This window comes from Myiozetetes cayanensis, unplaced genomic scaffold (genome assembly GCF_022539395.1).
Source record: "Myiozetetes cayanensis isolate MyiCay16 unplaced genomic scaffold, myiCay2020 scf10, whole genome shotgun sequence".
Classification (NCBI taxonomy): Eukaryota; Metazoa; Chordata; class Aves; order Passeriformes; family Tyrannidae; genus Myiozetetes; species Myiozetetes cayanensis.
This window is the reverse complement of record NW_026086605.1, coordinates 11,559,197-11,578,291: the sequence shown is the minus strand read 5'-3', so window position 1 is coordinate 11,578,291 and position 19,095 is coordinate 11,559,197. Positions and strand designations below refer to the sequence as shown.

General features: G+C 41.1%; 1 protein-coding gene across 1 annotated transcript in view; it reads left to right on the top strand.

Annotated features, from left to right (window-relative positions):
- Nucleotides 1-18,709, top strand: part of SORCS3 (sortilin related VPS10 domain containing receptor 3) — a 289,152-nt gene extending 270,443 nt beyond the window's left edge. Inside the window, exons 21-27 of the mRNA XM_050338477.1 lie at nucleotides 643-766; nucleotides 3,436-3,548; nucleotides 5,348-5,479; nucleotides 7,431-7,530; nucleotides 9,632-9,737; nucleotides 13,726-13,886; nucleotides 14,480-18,709. Of these exons, the coding sequence (XP_050194434.1) occupies nucleotides 643-766; nucleotides 3,436-3,548; nucleotides 5,348-5,479; nucleotides 7,431-7,530; nucleotides 9,632-9,737; nucleotides 13,726-13,886; nucleotides 14,480-14,544 (801 nt within the window). The 3' untranslated portion in view covers nucleotides 14,545-18,709. The remainder of the gene's footprint in view (nucleotides 1-642; nucleotides 767-3,435; nucleotides 3,549-5,347; nucleotides 5,480-7,430; nucleotides 7,531-9,631; nucleotides 9,738-13,725; nucleotides 13,887-14,479) is intronic.
- Nucleotides 18,710-19,095: the final 386 nt, after the last annotated feature.

The window sequence follows — 19,095 nt, the reverse complement described above, 5'->3', positions numbered from 1 at the left end:
GCACTGTCAGCAGGAATAATGCTGTGCTTTCAGCCTGGTTAACACAGTTTGCCACGTTACAGTTGGAACTGGCTTACAGGTTCAAACCACGGACAAGGCAATGCTGGATGTCCTCACTCTGACCTGAGCAGTCTTGCTTTGTGATAGATAAATGGATTTATGCTCATTGAAGCAGAGGCTGGCCCTGAATCTGAATAATATGGATTGTTTGAAGAAGCATCTGCATATCTGGTTTATTTTCAATTTGAACTTGTGTTTTGTGCAGCTGATACAGCAACTGTGCTGGGTGAATGTGTGTCTGTGTGTGCCTATGTGTGTACAACATTGCATTCTGCAGCAATAACTCTGCAGTTGCCAACTGTGTTCTACTGGGAAGTCTGTAGTATAATGGGTTGAAGTTCAGTGGAAGAATATTTCAGGAAACATCTACTGAAGTGAGAGAAACCTCTGCCTGTGGGACACTTCTCACAGTGGTGTGTTTGGGCCATGTTTAGTCCTTGGCAGGACATGCAAGCTTGTAGGACCACGCCTTTATCAAGGAGGAAGGATGTTGTTGCCTGGTAGATTAGTCAAGTGCATGTTGTGATCCTGAGTTAATCTCATCCTGATTTTGATATTGCCATCTGTGTTTGCCTCTTACAGCCTCTCATCACCTTGGAGAGCAGCATCTCATACATGTTCACTGTGGAGGGGATGAACACTGTGACTGTGCAAGTTGCTGGAGGCAACACCCTCATCCAAGACACCAAGGAGATCGCAGTGCATGGTACTCTAAGCCTTTTACAGTCATGTCTCAGGGGATTGAAGGACAGACAGACAGACACTGCTGATCCAAAATGAACTCTGGGAACTATTAAGTGCCTGGAGGAACCTCTGAAGACAAACCTCTGATGACAAAGATGTGTCATGATGACAAAATATAGAAGTGAATAGGGTGTGGCAGCTAGCCAAATTTGTGAGCTCAGCAATAGTAAGGTGGCTGGTGTCTGCTTTGTCCGTTGGTCTGTCTGTACACCCAGACAGGCAACTCCTAAAAATAAAAGACACTTGGAGCTGTAATCAGACTGCTTTCCTTCAGCTTCCCAGCTGTGGAAAGAAATAGTCATAATGCATCATTAAAGTGGTCTGAATGCACCTGGTCTGTCTATCAGTGACTGTAATAAATGACAGGGGTCTGCAGGGGTCTGAAAAGAGGGGCCAGAAATTACTCTGTTGTTGGTATCTCTGCCCATCTTCCATGTCACAGATGGAGGTCAAACTGAGCCCCCAGGATTTCCCCATGGGTGTAGTTTGGTATCTTCTTGCCGTATCTGCATGCCATGGGCTCCAAAAAGCACCCTTTGCCCGACCACGGAGGATACCCTGTTTAGGGCTTGAAAAATCCTGAGTGAAAGGGCTATCTCAGCAGCTCTGGCAAGGACTTTGAGATTTCTCCAGAGAATAATTTTCACCCTGGACCAGTCTTCATTTTCCTTATCCAGTTAGTGGCCTCCAGCATTTGAGGGCAAGCTTTTCTTTGGATATTAAATTTTAGTGAGGGACTTGGGCTTCAAATAACTTGGGTTGATTTGAAGTCCAGCACTGTGTAGTTGAACTATGTGTGTCTTGTTTCAGTAATTAAATACAAATAAATGTCCTGCTGTATGCTCAAACTTAGCAACCAGCTAAATAGATATTTATTGGGTTTCTGGCCATGAAATACAATGGGTTTTAATAATTTGTTAATATGGTTGAGTAATACCCATACTAGCTATTATCAAGTATTAGTAAAATTCTACTTGATAATTTTTAGCATTGCAAAATGCAGTGTTTACTTCTGGGAAATTTCCATCTTTCTACTAGTTTCTGGAATAAACCTCAATCAGGCATATCTAGGAAGGGGTCCCCACAGGTGATCTCAGTCTTTTGTCCCAGTAGGGCCCAGAGAGTGTGCTCCTGACTCTGTTTTTAAACAGTTTGGAAGAAATTTTGCCATTCTATTTAAAAGATCCAAATATTTTGGCTTTAACACAAAGAGAAATTGATCCAGTTGAAATGTTCAAATAGTCCTGTGCAGTGCTGTGCTGCAGACTGACCTGGTCTAAGGAAGGAGTCCTTCCAATCCCCCAGTCTGGTGATCAATTCAAATCTGAGTATATAAATGAGTGACATGTTTAGTAAACATGCACTCTGCTAAATTTGTACTCTAATCTGTGTCCTGTGTCAAGTGATTATGGCTCTAGGCAGGAAGGTATGGATTTCTGGTGTTATCAGTGGAGGAGATTTATTCAGAATTTTCTCAAATTGAGATTACCAGAGAAGAATTTGCTCAAAAAATAAATTGGACCTGGTACTGAGGGGTCAAAAGTAGATTTATATATCAGGCTCTGAGATAAAACTTCAGAACTTGAGAGAGTTTCCCTGCTCTCTTTGATGCTTGTTTTATTTGAAAAGATAGGGCACCATCTAGAAGGAAAGAAAAGATCTTGCAAAAGATGCCACATCAGTGCTGTGCTGGCACATCCCTGCTATTCTGAGGATTTCCTCATTTATACTCTGGCTGGTTTTTCTTGATCTAAAACTAGTGCCTTCTTACAAATGGTTAATAATACTTGTTTGAAGGGTCTGGAGATCAGTTGCTTCAGGGTGAGGCATAGCACATCTTCAAAAACAGAAAGGAGAGCCTTCTGCCCTGAGAAATTAAATCCGAGCTTGATTCCTGTCCTGGATCTGTGCCTCCCACTGGCCCAAATCCATTGTGCACAGCTGTCATAAGGACTCCAGGCTTGGTCTCTGGTGACACCATAGGGGAGAGTTGGAACTGGAAAAAAAAAATTGTTCTGTATTTGAAGTCTAGGAAGTTTTTCTTCTTCCCAGCAATCAGTCAATTAGGAAGCAATTTCAAAGTGTTTCATGAATAGCCATTGCTTGATTAGCCTGTCATTAGCACCACTGCGTTCTGCTTTGTTGGGGTATTAACCACTCATGGCTTCCCTCCAGGAGAGCAAACAGATAATATGCTTTTGAAAACGTTACTTACAGCAAGTGTTTGCTCTGCAGACCACAATGCATACAATTGTACAGACCTGCCAAAGTTCAACCGGGTGCTGCCTTATGTACTGGTCAACTTCCTTGAGAGCGGAATCTGACAGTGGCAAAATGGCAAAGCTCAAAGGCATCATGAAGGGAAGACATCTCCTCACCTCTCTCATTCTTGCTTCTATTTCTTTGGGGAAAGCCAGAAGCTGGTATTATGGCAAAATGTCCTGTATAACAGCCATTATAAAAATTTGTTCCTTACAAGCTTTCCATCCTGCTTTCCATCCTTTTTCTTCCTTCAGCCTTTTCTCTCCCTCTTGCTTTAAGATAATTATAGTCTTCCTGTTGTCATCTGCACCCTTATCTGTAGCCTGAACACTGCCCATTTATTCTTCTCATACTGTTTCTCTATTCCAGAGTATTTCCAATCTCAGCTTCTTTCGTTTTCTCCCAACTTGGACTACCATAACCCTGACATCCCTGAATGGAGGCAAGACATTGGGAAAGTCATCAAGAGAGCACTAGCACAGGTGGGCATCTGTTTCCTTGTCTCTACTAATACTGACTAGATGATTAAAAAATGCACTTTTTTGACATGCTAGCTTAAAAGAATGGGAAAGGACAGCAGTAATGAAGCTATCATTAAAAATCGATAAAAAGCTTCTTAGTGTGCCAGATCTTTTTACAGAGGCAAATTATATCGGTAATTTTGTGGAAATATTACAGTTACTTTTATTAATAATTCTCGTTGTACTTTTTAGCTTTTAATAACCATGAGGATTTTGCAAATTTTTGATTGCCATTATTTTTATCTTGACAAATTGATGTGACAGTATCTACTGTTTTCTACTCCAAATATTTGGTAAATGTTACTGTGTGTTGTTAAACAGCTGATCCACCTCATCCCAGAAGACAGGCATTGTAGTGTGCTGGATGCATGAGGAAGATATTTTTATCTCTTCCTGATATTCAGTCAGGAGTTCCACATGCAGCTAAGTGTAGCAACTGAACATTTTAAAGCTCTACTCTCTTTCCAACTGGGGCAAAAAAATAAGGATTCAGAGTGAAAATAAATTTACCTTTAAAATACAGGATAAAGAGAGACTTCTGTGGGTAGGAAGAACATTGAATCTTCCTTTGGGATTAATTAGAATATGTAAATTAGTACTCGTATTCTTGCAGGCAGGGGGACAGAATAATTTATGATATCAAATAGTCAGGAACTTTGGGTTTTGTGAAATCAGGAGATAGATTTAGACAAGCTTTTGTGGGTTTTGCATTTTGCCAAAAATGTATCTTGCTTTTTTTTCTTCAGCTACAGCTGTTCTTAGAAATGGAGGCTGATTATTTATACTGGGAAAGTACAATCCTGCTCAGCTTTTCTCATCTGCAGCCCACTCAAAATTCACAGTTTATAAGATTTCTTAGATTGTTTTTTCATCCTGAGAAAACACTAAGTTCATTTTTTTAAACTGTTGTTTGCTTTTACTGTATTCAGAGTCAAGCCTGTGTGAAAAATTAGATTAATTAGGTTGTAACTATGAAAGGTTGCAGAGAACAGGAGAAATCTTGTAGAACTGCTTGCTTGTGCATCCCACTAGGGATGGACTGCCCTGCTGATATATTTCAGCTCATGAACAAGGCCATGGAGCTCGGGGTGGGATAGGACCAGAGGGCTAATTGAGTTAACCTCATGTAGCAGAGCATTTGTGAGGGAGGGGAAGCTTGCTGCCCTATTGAGGATGCACAGCTTGAATCTGGGGAGAGAGGGTGGGCAGGTCATTCTGAAGGCAGTTGTGAGCATCAGGTACTCTTGGTTCAGTAAACTGAGCAGCCCTCACTCATCAGCCACAGTAGTAAAAATTCTTCCACTGTGGACATTGTTATTTGTGTATGGCAAATGTGGATCCCCACAACCTGATAACATAAGGTGATTGCAGGCAATTTTCTTAGTATGTCCTTGTTAGCTGCACACTCACCAGTGGTTGCCCTGAGACACTCTGTGGATCTGAGTTTGGGTCATTGTTTTGTAGCAAGAACTATATGGAAAATTCACACCTGGAGACATGCTGTGTTTGGACTTTAGGCTGAGATCTTTGGGTCCAGGGATGTTGTCAAGCCTACATTTACTTCTAGAAAGGAAGTAGAGTGGGTATTTAGCAAAACTTCAATTTCTGACCCACCAAATGGGCAGACCAGCTCATTAGGACAACACCACCTACACTGGAACTGGCAAATAAAAATTTGCCATTTCCGGTAGTGAATAGAAATATGAGTAACAAAATAGCAGCTGAAGAACTCCTTTTTGCTTTTCTTTTACTTTTTTTAGGTGACTGGTATTCCTGATGAACAGATCTTGGTAGCTGTGTTTCCTGGACTGCCTACTTCTGCTGAACTATTCATACTGCCCCATAAAAACACAACAGAGAGGAGGAAAAGCAGTGAGGCTGATCTGGAGCAAGTAAGGAAAGAAGGATTAATGGAACATTTATTCCTGTCATGTCATTTGCAGATGGGCCCCTGAAGTTGTGCAGCACTGGAAATACTTACAATAAGTGTGGTCGAAATGGATGCATCTGGGATTGTGACACTATAGTTTATGGCATTAAAGAAAATTATTTTCAGAGGAAAAATAGGATTTCTAATACCTCACTGAGATATGTCACAGTCTACCACTAGAAGAGGTTCTTCCTAAATCAGTGGTGTGTCCTTATTACGGTAGTTATGGTCAAAGGAACCTTGAATAGGTACTCCCTCCACTCCGTGGAGGTATGCTAATAGACAGAGGCCAAAGCAGCAAGATAATATATTGAAGTTTACTAAAAATAAATCAGGCTCTTCAGGTCATATATCACAGGAACAAGACCTTTTCTTTTTTTTTTCTTTTTTTTTTTTTTCTGCAACAACGAATGGCCTGTGCAAACTATATTTGGAAGTTACAATATCCATCCACTTAAATAAATAGGTAATTATGGTGATGAATAGCAACAGTGATATGCAGGCAAGGAAAGAGCTAGGAACAACAGCATTAGTCTGCTGAAGCTTTCATGTTAGAATTGCCAAGTGATTAAATCAGGTCTATGAAGGCAAAGGAGTGAAGAACTGCTGCTGGAAAGGCTGCTTAGCTCTAGCTAGTGTTCTTGTATGCAGCATTTTTACAGTGCTGCATACAAGCTATGCAGCAGCGTGCAAGCTATGTGTGAGCCCAGTGCCACTTAACTCTTGGAAGAGTAAGTTTTCTGTGATCAAATATTAAATAATTCAGAGGACTGCTGAATTCAGTGGAAGTTCTTGTCACCCACTGAGTAAAGCCGGTTCCTGCAGAGTAGTACCTTGGTCCTAGAAAGTTAGCAAAGCTGGCCTCTTAAATTTATGGTGTTCAGAGTGCAAAAGAGATGCACTGAGGTGGGAAGGTTTGAAAGGTTTTTTGGAGGAGATGTTCTGGGAGTCATTTCTACCCTGTTCAGTAGGATCTACCAGTACTAGAACTCCATCTGTACAAGCTGTTGTGTAAATATTTCATATATCAGTCTTATGCTGACACCTCAGTTAGGTTTCTGACTAACTGACCATGAGATCTGAAGCTCTAGTGCTCTAATTTTATTTGACAGTCTACTCAGTTGTACCTTGGCACCTGTTGTTGGCTTCTGCTTGAGGAGCTCTGCCCTGGAGAGTAGGTCATCAGAACTACTCAGTAGCTGTGCTCTGTCTACGAGAACTACTCTATGGAGATTAGGAATTAAAAAACTCAGGTTCCAGTGTGACATACCAAGTATGTCCTCTGGGGCAACCAAATAACACATCATAGCTGGGTTGCTGATATCCCAACTCATCAACTCCAGTAAACTACAGTCCAAGGCTGCTTTTCTAAATGATGGAGAAATATAGCAAATTTTCCACTAATCTTAAAAACTGGATTGTCTCACCTCTCCAATAGCCTATTTAAATAGAAGCTACATGGTAAGATCAATGTGAATAAAGAAGTGTAAGTCGGGACTACTTAACTTAGTTCCATTATCCACCAATAAAAAGCCAATAGGTCAGTGATTTCCAAATGCATTTGATCAAACTCACAGGATATTGTTGAGGGTAAAAAGATCCTTAGTTATTTTCCCTCCTCCTCTTGTAGTGCACCCCCCAAAAAAAAAAAAAATTGCTACCCTCTTGGTTTGCTCCTCAGGAGAGATATAACAACATGCTATATGATTCTCAAAAATCCTGTAAGGGAGACTTGCACATAATAACACCAAGTTTCATGTAGAGCACACGTACATTTCTTTCCACTTCCTCAGTCCTTCCTGAAGGCAGTAAGAGAAGTTAGCCACCTTTCTAGGTTATGTGCATTCCTGAATGTTCTCCAGACTTTGCTGTCTTCTATATCATAACTATCGTACCTCTTCTTATTTCTTCAGGTGGTAGAAATCCTTTTTAATGCTCTCAACCAGAACTTGGTCCAGTTTGAACTGAAGCCTGGTGTTGAAGTCATTGTGTATGTTACTCAGTTAACATTAGGTGAGTGTGGAGTCAAATGCTTAGCTATGGTTCTCTTGAGGCTTCAGGCAACTCCAGGAGAACCAGTCTACATCAGAGCACTCACAGTTTGGTATGTGCTACTGGGACATGTACTGGGATCGTATTGAGACATTGTGGTAGAAGCAGGAAGTGTTAAAAACAATCCAACAGGGGCATCTTCATGCTCCAGTTTGTACAAGTATAAAAAGTACCTTGTAAGAGTTCCCTATGGTTTAATTAACTAGTATACTGGTGTTTTTCAAGTGTTTTAGAAAACCAGGTGAATGGTGTTCTATAAAGCCCTCACTGGGCACATGTGGAATTCAGGGGGGGTATTGCTAACTTTCATGGATATTGGATCAAATCCTTATTGCAAAGGGCTTGTTACAGTTATTACTAGCTAAAAACCTTTAAAGTGGCAAAGTACTCATGAAAAGAAGGCCTAGGCCTCTTACGGGGAATATGTGCTTGAATATTGACTTCTACAAATTGGAATTTATTTAAATTTCAACCTATCTTCATTTTTGGACAGAGTAGCCAAGAGTAATTTTAAGCTTTGTCACCCCCTTTGCTTTAAACCACCCTGGTGTGAAGCCCTCAGCTACTGCTGAGAATTTCAGCCAGCCTAGTGTGAAGCTCTCAGCTGTCGGTGAGACAGTCATGGTTACAAAGGAGGTGATGGATTTATTTTTGCCCTTGCTTCTTATGACTGCCCTTGTAACTGTCTGCAATGTGGGATCTTGTGCAAGTGCCATTGCTGATAGCCTCTCTGAAAGATTGGGATTCCAATCCCACAGTAATGCACTTCAGCTTCTTTTTATGGGAGGCTCTGAGAGAGCCAAGAACTGGGCTAAATCAAGGCTCGTGACTTTCCCTACAGATAATATCATTTTTACTTTCACTCTCTAACACTGTTTGGGCATGTTAACAGAAGTAGGATGGAATTATTTAATTTGAAAAACTAGGAATGGGATGCAAATGTCTGCAGTCTCCAGGTGGCTGGAATTCTCCAGAATCTGGATTTGTTTTAGTGAGACACTACATTTAACATACATTGCACAACTATTCTTGCACCCCTTCCAGTGTGGGTATTGCGTCTGTTTCATGAACATTCCCATAGTATTTTGACTTGGATGAAGTGACAGTCTTTTCCATGAAACAGTCAGAAGTATAAGCAGCAGAATATTGGCAGGAGCAGACTGTTAGGTGTGGAAATTTGGCAACGAAATCAGAAGTGACTTTATTTGCATGACTTTGTCCCCATCTTCAGGGTGACAGAAAAAAGAATAGAGAATAGTAAAACACCAAACCAAATATTTATGCAGAATGAGAAACACTCAACTGCTACTTATAATCATTTGTGCATCATTAGAGACTTCTCATCAGACACTTGATTCTCAGCACAGTGCTCAGGCCATTAAGATGGTGTGCTCTGATGAGCTGTGGGAATAGCTGCATAAACAAGGTATAGGAATATACTGTATTTAAACCACTGAAAATGTCAAGGATAGATGGATCAAATCTCCAAAATGCTATAATGTGTTGCGTGCTTGGGTCCAGGATTATTGCTTTGGGCTCCTCCACATTATGAAAACTGACTCAATTTAAAAGTCTCTAAGGACCAATACAAGGATGAGCCTTGAGGCTTCTCACAAGACTGTCACATGTGAGACATACATATGTCCTTGGAAGATGGGAGTCATGCTGTTCATTGATGCTCTGAGGTAGCTTCTTCAAAGGGGAATAGACATGCATTAAACCACGCTTCATAAAATTCATTTCCACTCCAGTCCCTGGAAAAACCTGAAAAGAAATAGCCCAGAGTGTTAACACAGGAGTGATCAGGCATTCAGATAAGCATGTCTTGCTGTGCCTTTTCACTTGTAGATGTTAGACTGCACTGTCTTGAAAAGGGGCTTGATTTCTGAAGGACAAGAGAGTCAATTTGTTTCCTACTGATTGGTTCTGCCAAAAACAGCATGCACCATGCAATGGTGATAAAGCAGATGGGACAAAGACAGAGTTGACCTCAACTCTCTGGTAGTTAATGTGTTCCCTTGTAACATCCTGAAAATATAATGCTCTGCTTTTCCTCCTACAGCACCCCTTGTTGATTCCAGCTCGGGTCACAGCAGTTCTGCAATGCTGATGTTGTTGTCTGTGGTGTTTGTAGGCTTGGCTGTTTTTTTGATCTACAAATTCAAGAGGTAAGTTGAAAAACTTTGAGATGGGAGAAGGACGACACTGGGTGTTTTACAGGAAATCCAGGCAGAGCTTTGCCTGAATTGCAAACGTAGAGTGAGTTATGCCAGCCTGAGACTTAGACCAGTATAGTTCCCTATTTCTGAAAGAGAAAACCATCTACTGCCCTTTGACCACAAACCCAGTGTTCCAAAAGCTCATCAAGAGCTCAGAAATCAAGCTGTAGCCTGTTTCAGCAGATGTGTTTGAACCACACACCAGAAATGGGAATCCTCTGTGCTCACTGGGTGTACATAACTGGGTACTGAGGTACAAAATACTTAGTCAAAAACCCACATAATGTGTGACTTCATACAGCCTATGTCCACCTGGCCAGCTGCCTTCTCATTTGCAGCATCTTGCAAAGTGAACAGGTTAGTTTTGCAGAGGAACAGGTGTGATTATGTTAAAGGTGGAAGATTCGAAGCCAGAAAATTTTGTGTAAAGCGTCAAAAGGCCTTTGGGAATCTATGCTGAGATTTACTTTGACAGATGTTAATGTAAACCTTTTGCTTCCAGCAGCAGGTAGGACCAGTGCTGGCCCATGGCACTTGGCTGCTGCAAGCTGTGAAACAGAATATGTGATAAGAATGGCCTGTTTGCTGGAGGGCTGCTTTATAAGAATATATTTTAGGCAGATGGAGCTCCTTAGAAGCAACTTAGCATTCAGTACAGTACTTACTATATAAAATGATCTATGTGCCCAGATTCTGCCCAGTGGTAAAATACTCTATTAGAAGCATAAGCTGAGTCTGATTTCAAAAAAAGAGAAGAAAAAACCCAACCAAACAAAAACAAACAAACAAACAAATTTAAAAAATCAAACTTCCTGAACATAGTAATTCCTCCAAATGGGGAAAATAGAGCTTTTCCTGTCCAATTCTAGTTATGTTTTTCTCTCCAGATTTTCTGCACCCCAGAATAATGCTCGTTCTCTCTAATGATCATAGTGGGATACAAACAACGTTAAAAATGGAATGATAAGACTGCATGTATCCCAGTCTCCAGGTTTAAGGTTTCCCTCATTTTTAACCACTTATATTAGCCATTGTCAAAATCAGCGAGTGGCCCTGTTTCTAGTGCTTGATCCTGTGCACATTGATATCTGTTACCGAGCTCCTACTGACTTCAGTAGCCCAGGATAATTTACAGGGAACGTATTTGTGTGAATCTGCTCAGACACAGATTTCAAGGCCTTCAGCATGACCTCCTAATTGCAGTCTGAAATCCTCTCTCTGCTTCTGTGAGGTGGAATACATCTTCCCATGTGAATGGGGAATGGGACATGGGACTTGTTTAAGGCATTGGTTTAATAATATGCTGGGGAGGTAACTGATGATTTCTCTCATGCCCATACATAGGATGAGGAGGGCAAAGAAGTCTGTCTGGGGGATGTATCAAGATGAATGTACAAACCTGTGTATGACATACTTTCCTTTCCGTCTTGATGAGATGGTTTCTTGTTTGGACTGATATCTTTGTCAGCAATCAGTTATAATGAAGAAGGATCTCTATATTCCAGCTGCCAGAGAATAGTGAGGAGCTTGTTAATCCACTTTGCTTTGGCAGTCTGCAGGTCATGTTATACTACTACAGCTCATAAAACTTACTCTTGTACTACTTTAGCATCCTGAGTCTTGAGCATAGCAGCCATCAGCATTCTATTGTGCTCCAGGGCTGGGACAACCTGCCTTGTTAAAATCTGTCTGAAAACTGAATGTATCACAAATTGGGAGTGAGGAGGAAGGTGGTTAAAGCATCAGTTTTGCTTAGCACAAAAGCTCATTACCTTGCTGTCCCCTCTTATCTGCTCTGTCCCAAAGAGGACAAACTCAGAACAAACTGAACAAAGCTTAGAATTAAGTTTGATACACCGAGGGTCCTCAACTTGACTTTTCAGAACAGAAAGCAATTTTTCAGCTCTCTCTAAAACCCCTGGCTCAGTGGAGCAGAAATGAGAGCATGCAACAATTCTTAGTGGAAGAAGGGGGGCAAACCCAAAAGCTTTCCTCTACCTCTCAGCAATGCAGAGATCCATTACCCACGTGTGCTTTTTTGATTAATTTTTTGATCCCAGCCTGAATACAGGACTGCAGCTTACAGGCAAAGGTTGAGGGGAGAGAATAGGCCTGCATGAATTTTTAATTCTACAACTTCACAGATTTGGTACTTTGCTGGTTTGCACACAGACTCGTTATTATGAGTCTGTCAATTTATAGACTCAGCAGGCACATTAAACACTGCTGCCAGAGAGATACTTGTTGAGCAGGTCCAGCTGGAAAAGGAAGGAAGAGGGAAAAGTATGGAAATGAACCGTAAAGAGGTGTTTTCATTTCTGGGAGGATGAGCAGGTCAATACTACGTGACTATGAGTGGTGAGCAGCAGTGGGGCAGGCAGGGAGTGTGCATGTCCTGAGACAGGACTGCAGGAGTGTGTGTGCTCAGTCGTGTGGATAATGTTGTGTCCACCTGTGTCTGTACTGGGAGGCACAGCAGAATTAGGCATGCATGTATGGATACACATATGTACAGCCGCCTCAGTTTCTTTTTTTCCCCAGCTTTCCCTAACTCTTTATCCCCCCCTCTGAAGTGGAGGGGTCTCTGCTTCACAATTCTAAAAAGCTTTTCCTCTCCAAGCTCAGAAAACAATCACTTCTCTGTCATCGCATTGTTTGGAAGCAAAATTAAGTCTTCCAATATCTCCAGGCGTGTTCTCATGTCCATGTTTCTACACATCTCCAGACATGTTCTGGGCACTTGAATCCTGTGGGAATGCCTTAGTTGTCTCACATTCCCTGTGTAGTTCTCATGTCTCTTAATGTCATGTAAGGCATATTTTAACACTGCAGATTAGGAGAAAGGGAGAAGATAACGAGATTTGTTATCCTCTGCTAAACATCCCAAATATGGCCTGGCTTGCTTCTGGTTAAGAACAGAATGCTAGATCAAGGCAATAGGACTAGTTGATTGAGGCCAGAATTTCACTGGAGTAATATCAGCATAGACCTATTGAATGCATGAGAGCTGAGGCAATTTCCACTGCTTTAGTCTCTGACATGTCCAACAGCAGACAGATTAGCATAAAGATATGGCATTTTATACAATTTCTTTTGAACATATTTTCTTTCTCTCTCCTGTATGCTTTTAGGAACTGAAAATATTCTCCAGATTTTCCCTTTTTGAGCAGTGTAGACTGTCTAACTAACTGTTTTTCCAGGATATCATTCTAACAGTCCAAGTTAATTTCACTTGGAAGAAGGAAGAACTATTCCCTTAGCTTTTTTGGCTTCCTGAGCAGCAAGGGAAAATAAGTCCCTGCAAACTTGCATGATCCATAGCGTGACAAACTGTTTTTTTGCAGTGCAATGGTAACAAATAGACTTTGGAAGGGTACTGTGAGGTCCAAATCCTTTCTGTACTCTGAGGCAGGACCAATTCTTTATAGCTCTTTCTGTGACAATTCCTATTGAGTCAGTGTGGGCCTGTCAACAGCAGCAAGCCTAGCAATTTTTTTTCTCAACTGATAGTAGTGCTCAAATTGATTTTTACTTTTAGTTTCCAATGCACCACTGATCATATAATAAATACTGAGAGAGCTGACAATTGCAGCTGATTGTACTTAGTTGATTGCTGCACTCTGAGCTGAGTACAGTGCCCACTGTGTGCACGACTTCTCATTTAAAAGGACAGGACCAGAACACTCAGGTTTACAGCTGTCAGTGGCCTGAGATTTGGGGTAGCTTTAGGCTGGCATTGGAATCAGTGGATGATAATGGCACTTTTAGAGATGAACCTTTCTATGTTGCTTTCACCATTCTGAGGGCTCATACTTTGCATCACTGCCAGTGCTGCATTTCTGGGCTTGGTCTCAGTTTAATTTGTTTGAATAATAAATGACATGCTGAGGATCCCTGTGCTACAAAATATAACCCCTCGTTTTCATTTCTTGTGCAGGAAAATCCCTTGGATTAACATCTATGCCCAAGTTCAGCATGACAAGGAGCAGGAAATGATTGGCTCTGTCAGCCAAAGTGAAAATGCCCCCAAAATCACTCTGAGTGAGTTCACAGACCCTGAGGAGCTGATGGACAAAGAGCTGGACACAAGAGTGATGGGTGAGAGACGGCCCTCCACTGCTGGTTTGTTTCACAGTCTGGGTGAGGATGTTGGTCACTGGGATATTAGAGAGGCAATGACTGTGACCCCAGGTACAAATAGAGCCTGAGACACTGAGACAGGGGGAAATCTCTCTCTGCAACATGGTAACAGAGAGTTTTTCTCACAACTTTTCCCACAGTGTACCATGACCAGGGTAGTAACCTGTAGCCAACAATAGGTATACAGGACTTAGTAATAGCTGTGGCTCTCACTTATGCCTGCTCATGACCCTGCCTCTCTTGTGGAGTACCAAATTCCCTGAACCTTCAGAAGAATCAGCTGAGCCAAGCTTACACTGTTGGTGTGCTATGATCATAAGCAAATATGTCCCTAATAGTTTAATGAGTTTATTGCTGGCCAACTGAACTGTAGTAATGAGTTTTCTGCATGCTCCCTGCTTACTGCAAATACAAAAGAGGATGTCTTACTTCTAAACACCTTTGCTGTCTTTACACTTAAACAAGCACATCCTAAGAAGAAGTGAGAAGCAATATAGACCAAACTGTTGAAACCACTTCACTGACTCTCTTCTCCATTTTCTCCTCCACAGGAAGCATCTCAACAATTGCCAACAGTGAAAGCACAAAGGAAATCCCCAACTGCACTAGTGTTTAATACTGAGAATCCACTTGGTCTACAATATTTCTGACTTTTTATTTGTAATTATTATTGTTATAATTATTATTATTATTATGAAAAAAGAAAGAGTTATATGTCATTATTATCATTTGGGAGGGGATGGGGGGGGGCTTTGTGTTTACCAAGGCTGCATTCATAAATAGCAGGGGTTCTTCATATTTAGGAAATACACATCAGATTAGAAATAAAAAGCAAAGAATGAGTCAAGTGTGCAATGGGATTTGAATGCCAGCCTCCTGTTAAACACAGAATGGGAATTAAGTATTCAAATCCAACAGATAGGTATTGTACCTTAGGGAACATGTTGTAAGTAAATTGTCCCTTTTCAGCCCTTTTCAAACTAAGTCATGAATCAGCTACTTCATTCTGCCAGAGGGTTCAGACTGGGCTGTTGGACCAGGCTCTGCAACATGCCAACATCCCTTGCTTCCCGATGATGTGCATGTCTCAGCTTTTTGCAGGATCTTGCCTCTTTTAATTGCTTTTAATTTCAGTCACCCTCTGGCACTGTTGACTGCTGAGAAAGGAAAAAAAATCAGAGTAAACACACATCAGTGTTCCTTGGACTACAGACTGGCTGGAGGGGACAGCACCACAAGCAGTGGAGGAGCATGCCTGAGTTTATGAATGCAGCCTAAACCCTGTGCATGTGAATAGCGAGGATGCTGAAGGCCTACTGTAGATAATTACAATGTACATAGCTTTTTATTTCTTGGGAAATAATTTAATGTTTAGTAAAAGAAGATATGTTTAAAACAGAACCTGAACCACACACAGACATGCAGGCACACCCACATGTGTGCACACACACACACACACACACACAGACACACACGCACGTGTGCACTCGTACACGTCAGCCAACCAGGGACCGTGGCTGAATCAGGCTTTGGTTCCAAGTGTGTTCCAATTGTCTGTCATATTTCAATCTGACACTGCTGTCTATAAGCAGCATAGTTTATTTCTCTATGTATAACTGCAAGCCTTTTTTTACATATATATATATGTTGTCATTTCCTATGATGGGGCAGAGAAAGATATTAGTGGGAGAGACTATGAACCTATCATAAATATTTTAATGATGTTCGTCATTTATTCCTCTCTGTCACTGTTGTCAACTTCTGAGAAGGATCTTGGTTAGTTGATCTTAACATCTGTTAGTGAAAATGAGGAAAACAATCATGAAATTATCACCATCTCAGTGTGGACAAATATCAGTGGCCTTGCAGTACCTAGTACAACCTCAACTCAGTAGTGAGGTAGGTTGCAGTAGCTTTATTCCCAGGGAGAAGTTACATTTGTAGCAGTTAAGCTGATGAAGTGAAGTGCTATTTAGGATGTGTAAGAGTAGTAAATTTTGGCTGAACAAGATGTATGCGATTAGGGACTGCTCTTTGGAGAGGGCAATGAAGGGTCAGACCTGTATAAATGAGCTATGAAAAGTCTTTCTTGTGAGTGCTGCAGAACAGCAGCTTCCAATTCAGAGTGGAAATGCCATCAAGTAATTTCTGTGTGGTGGGTTGATGCTTTCTAATTAGAACTAGGACGCAAAGGAAGAAAATGTATTGAAAAAGCTCTTTAGAAATTTTCTACTGCGCTGAATTGAGGATACCCCTTAGGAGTGATGGAGTTCTGAGGTAAGAAGTTTATGCAGTGATGAGTTAATTTTATCATTTTTCTTGAGATGATGATGTCAAAAATGAACCTTATTCTGCAGAGTATCGAGTGTAGGACCCCTTGGGAGGGGAAGGAAGACTGAACGAACTTCTGGGAAGATGTTCTACTGTTTGTGTGATAACAGGAGACAGAAATGACACCAGGTGACAATGTTTGTTGTAATTTTTTAGGATCTGGATGCAGAACTCCACATCAAAGGTTAAAATCCTGATGGGTCTACAGATGTAGAGAAAAGTAGTTAAAAGGAGTTTTGCAGAAAAACACAGGAGGTATTTCAAGATGAAAATTGTAAAGCCAAAATGTAGGGAAATACTGTTTTGTGAGAAGTGCTGAAGGTAAATATTCTCAGTTCTTCTTCTTCTCCATTTCAGTCAGGCTTGTGGACCTTTTGTTTTGATTTAAAAATATTTCTCTACTATTTCCTCCCTCACTTTTCTGCATTGGTTTCTAATATAAGCTGGAGACTGATGGCTGTGTTATTCTATTTAACCTTGAGTTTCCATCCATCACATGCGCATAAATTGTTGCATTACTGTCTTTGTTCTACTGAAACATCACAGTAGTTTACAGTAATGGCCCAGCCTGGTGATAAGACTGTTAGCACAAGGCCATAGCTTCCATTTAGGTATAGATGGGAGGGATGTACATAAACAGTGGTCCCGTGGGCCTTGAGCTAAACTATGGGCTGATCTTAGTCTTTGCTGATCATTATGGTTCAAAGGACCAATTTGGGAGCTGCCGCAGAGAACTGAATGTAAAGTACTCATTATTTTCTGTATTAACTTTCTCTTTTATAAGTCACAAAACAAAGTGAAAATATTCCTTGTTATTTGGAGTATTCTAGGTTTTTCATGAGATTTATATCATGTTGATTTAACGAGAAAGGCAGGGTATTGCAGTTTTCACGATTTCTTTTCACAATTTAATTTTCGCACTTTTAAAGATGGCTGTTAAATGTGTCATAACAAATGGGAGGAAGCTAGGAGGGAAAATCGAGAGTAAGATGCTGAAAAAAATGGAAACATTTTCACTTCTCAAAAAGAAATTTAATCTCAATGAAGGTTGGGGAATTTCTGAATGATACAGATAATTTTTTGAGAAACACCTGTCCAGAGCCATTTTCAATCCAAAATGATCCTAAAATATCCTACAAAGCAGACCAAAAAAAAAATCCATGGAGCCAGAACTGAGCGTCAAAAAACCCTGACTCATTCTTGAGTTCGCTCAAACTTCATCTTCCATGAGACTTAGTAGGTATCACTACCTCTCAGGGTACTTTGTCACGCTGCTGTCAGGACCAGGGTGTGCTCCATGCACATCTGGAAAGAGCTCCCTCAGGTGTGCATGGGACCACATTTGCCAAATCATACCTGCTGCATTAGGGACAATCATGGCTGATGGCAGCTGAAAAAGCTTGTGTTCATGACTGAAAGCTGCTCCTTTGGGATACTAGAAGGGTAACAACTGTGTCCCAGTGGGATACTGAGGGCTGTATCTATCTATCCATGGGACCTCAGTAAGGTTTGCATTGGGCAGCCAACACGGTTCATCTGTTTTGGAATGTACTGAGCTGCGGTGTTAGCCCAGATTGGAGCACTGGCCACTTTTGTTTGTGTGTGTCTTGCTGCAAAATAACTTGAGGTTGTCATTAGGGTTTTTCTTCCTGCAGGAAAGTTTTACCCCTGGGAAAATGTAATGGAAAGCCCTGAAGCTGTAGACTGTTACTTACCTGAGTAATGAGGGAAAGAGACAATGGTATGAGTAGAACATAAATAGCTCCCACACTGTAGTTATGTAAAAAGAGGAAAAGAAACAGGGAGCAAGAAACTGGGCCAATGCCCTGTATCACTGCCAGCCTTTCCCCCATGATGGATTCCACTGTATTAGCTATAACTTGGGATTAATGCATGAGACATGGAGACTAGATGCAGCTTCTGGCTCTGTATGGCAGGCAACCTGATGTAAAAACCAAACAGATCCTCTGCTTAGTTTAACCAGTGCTTGAGAACCCTAGCACTAAGCCCAGATGGATCAGAGGTCAGACTAGAGTGACTGGAGACTGCAGAGAGTTTCAGACATAGTTGCCATCAATAAAATTACATGCAGGAAGTGTGTGTTTTCTTCTGGACTAAGCTTTGGTTTCACAGATGTGCAAAGATGCCCTGATGTCTCCTCCGTTTTGCTTCAGTCAGCTCCCACATGCATTCCAGGTCTAACAAACCAAACCAGAATCCTCACATGTCAGTCACTGCATTAAATCCAAACCACCACCGTGATTTTAAAGGATTAAATGAGACAGACAATTGCAATACCTCTATTGAACACAGTAACACAACTGCATGAGTCATATCTATACATATATATATACTGTTCTTGGTTTTATTGTTCCATTTGAATATTTCTACTGTAAAAAAAGGCAGTGGTTTTGAAATTGTTGAAAATAAATGTATTTTTGTACATCAGAGTTACCCCTGGCTGCTTTTTCAGTCCTTGTTCTTCTTAGATTTCCTTTTGGCAAACTCTGCTCTGTCTTCTGAATTTCCCTTGCCATATCTGGCCCTCCAACTCTGTTGTTCAGGGTCATGCAAAGCACATGGAGGGTCAGCAGAGAAATGGTCTAAGGCAAGATTTTAAAGATAAAAGAGAAAACAACTACCTCTCCTTCCTTCTTACTGCTCCCCTCCAAAAATAATTATCTTCTTACCTTTCCATTCTACAGGCTGATTATCTTTGGAGCCTCGGAGGTGAATAGGAGGGGCGAACTATCTGCTTGTGCAGACATGGCCCCATGATTCCCATACTCTCACCTAACAGACTTTAGCCTGTAAGAGACTGTAGAGTGCCTATGTA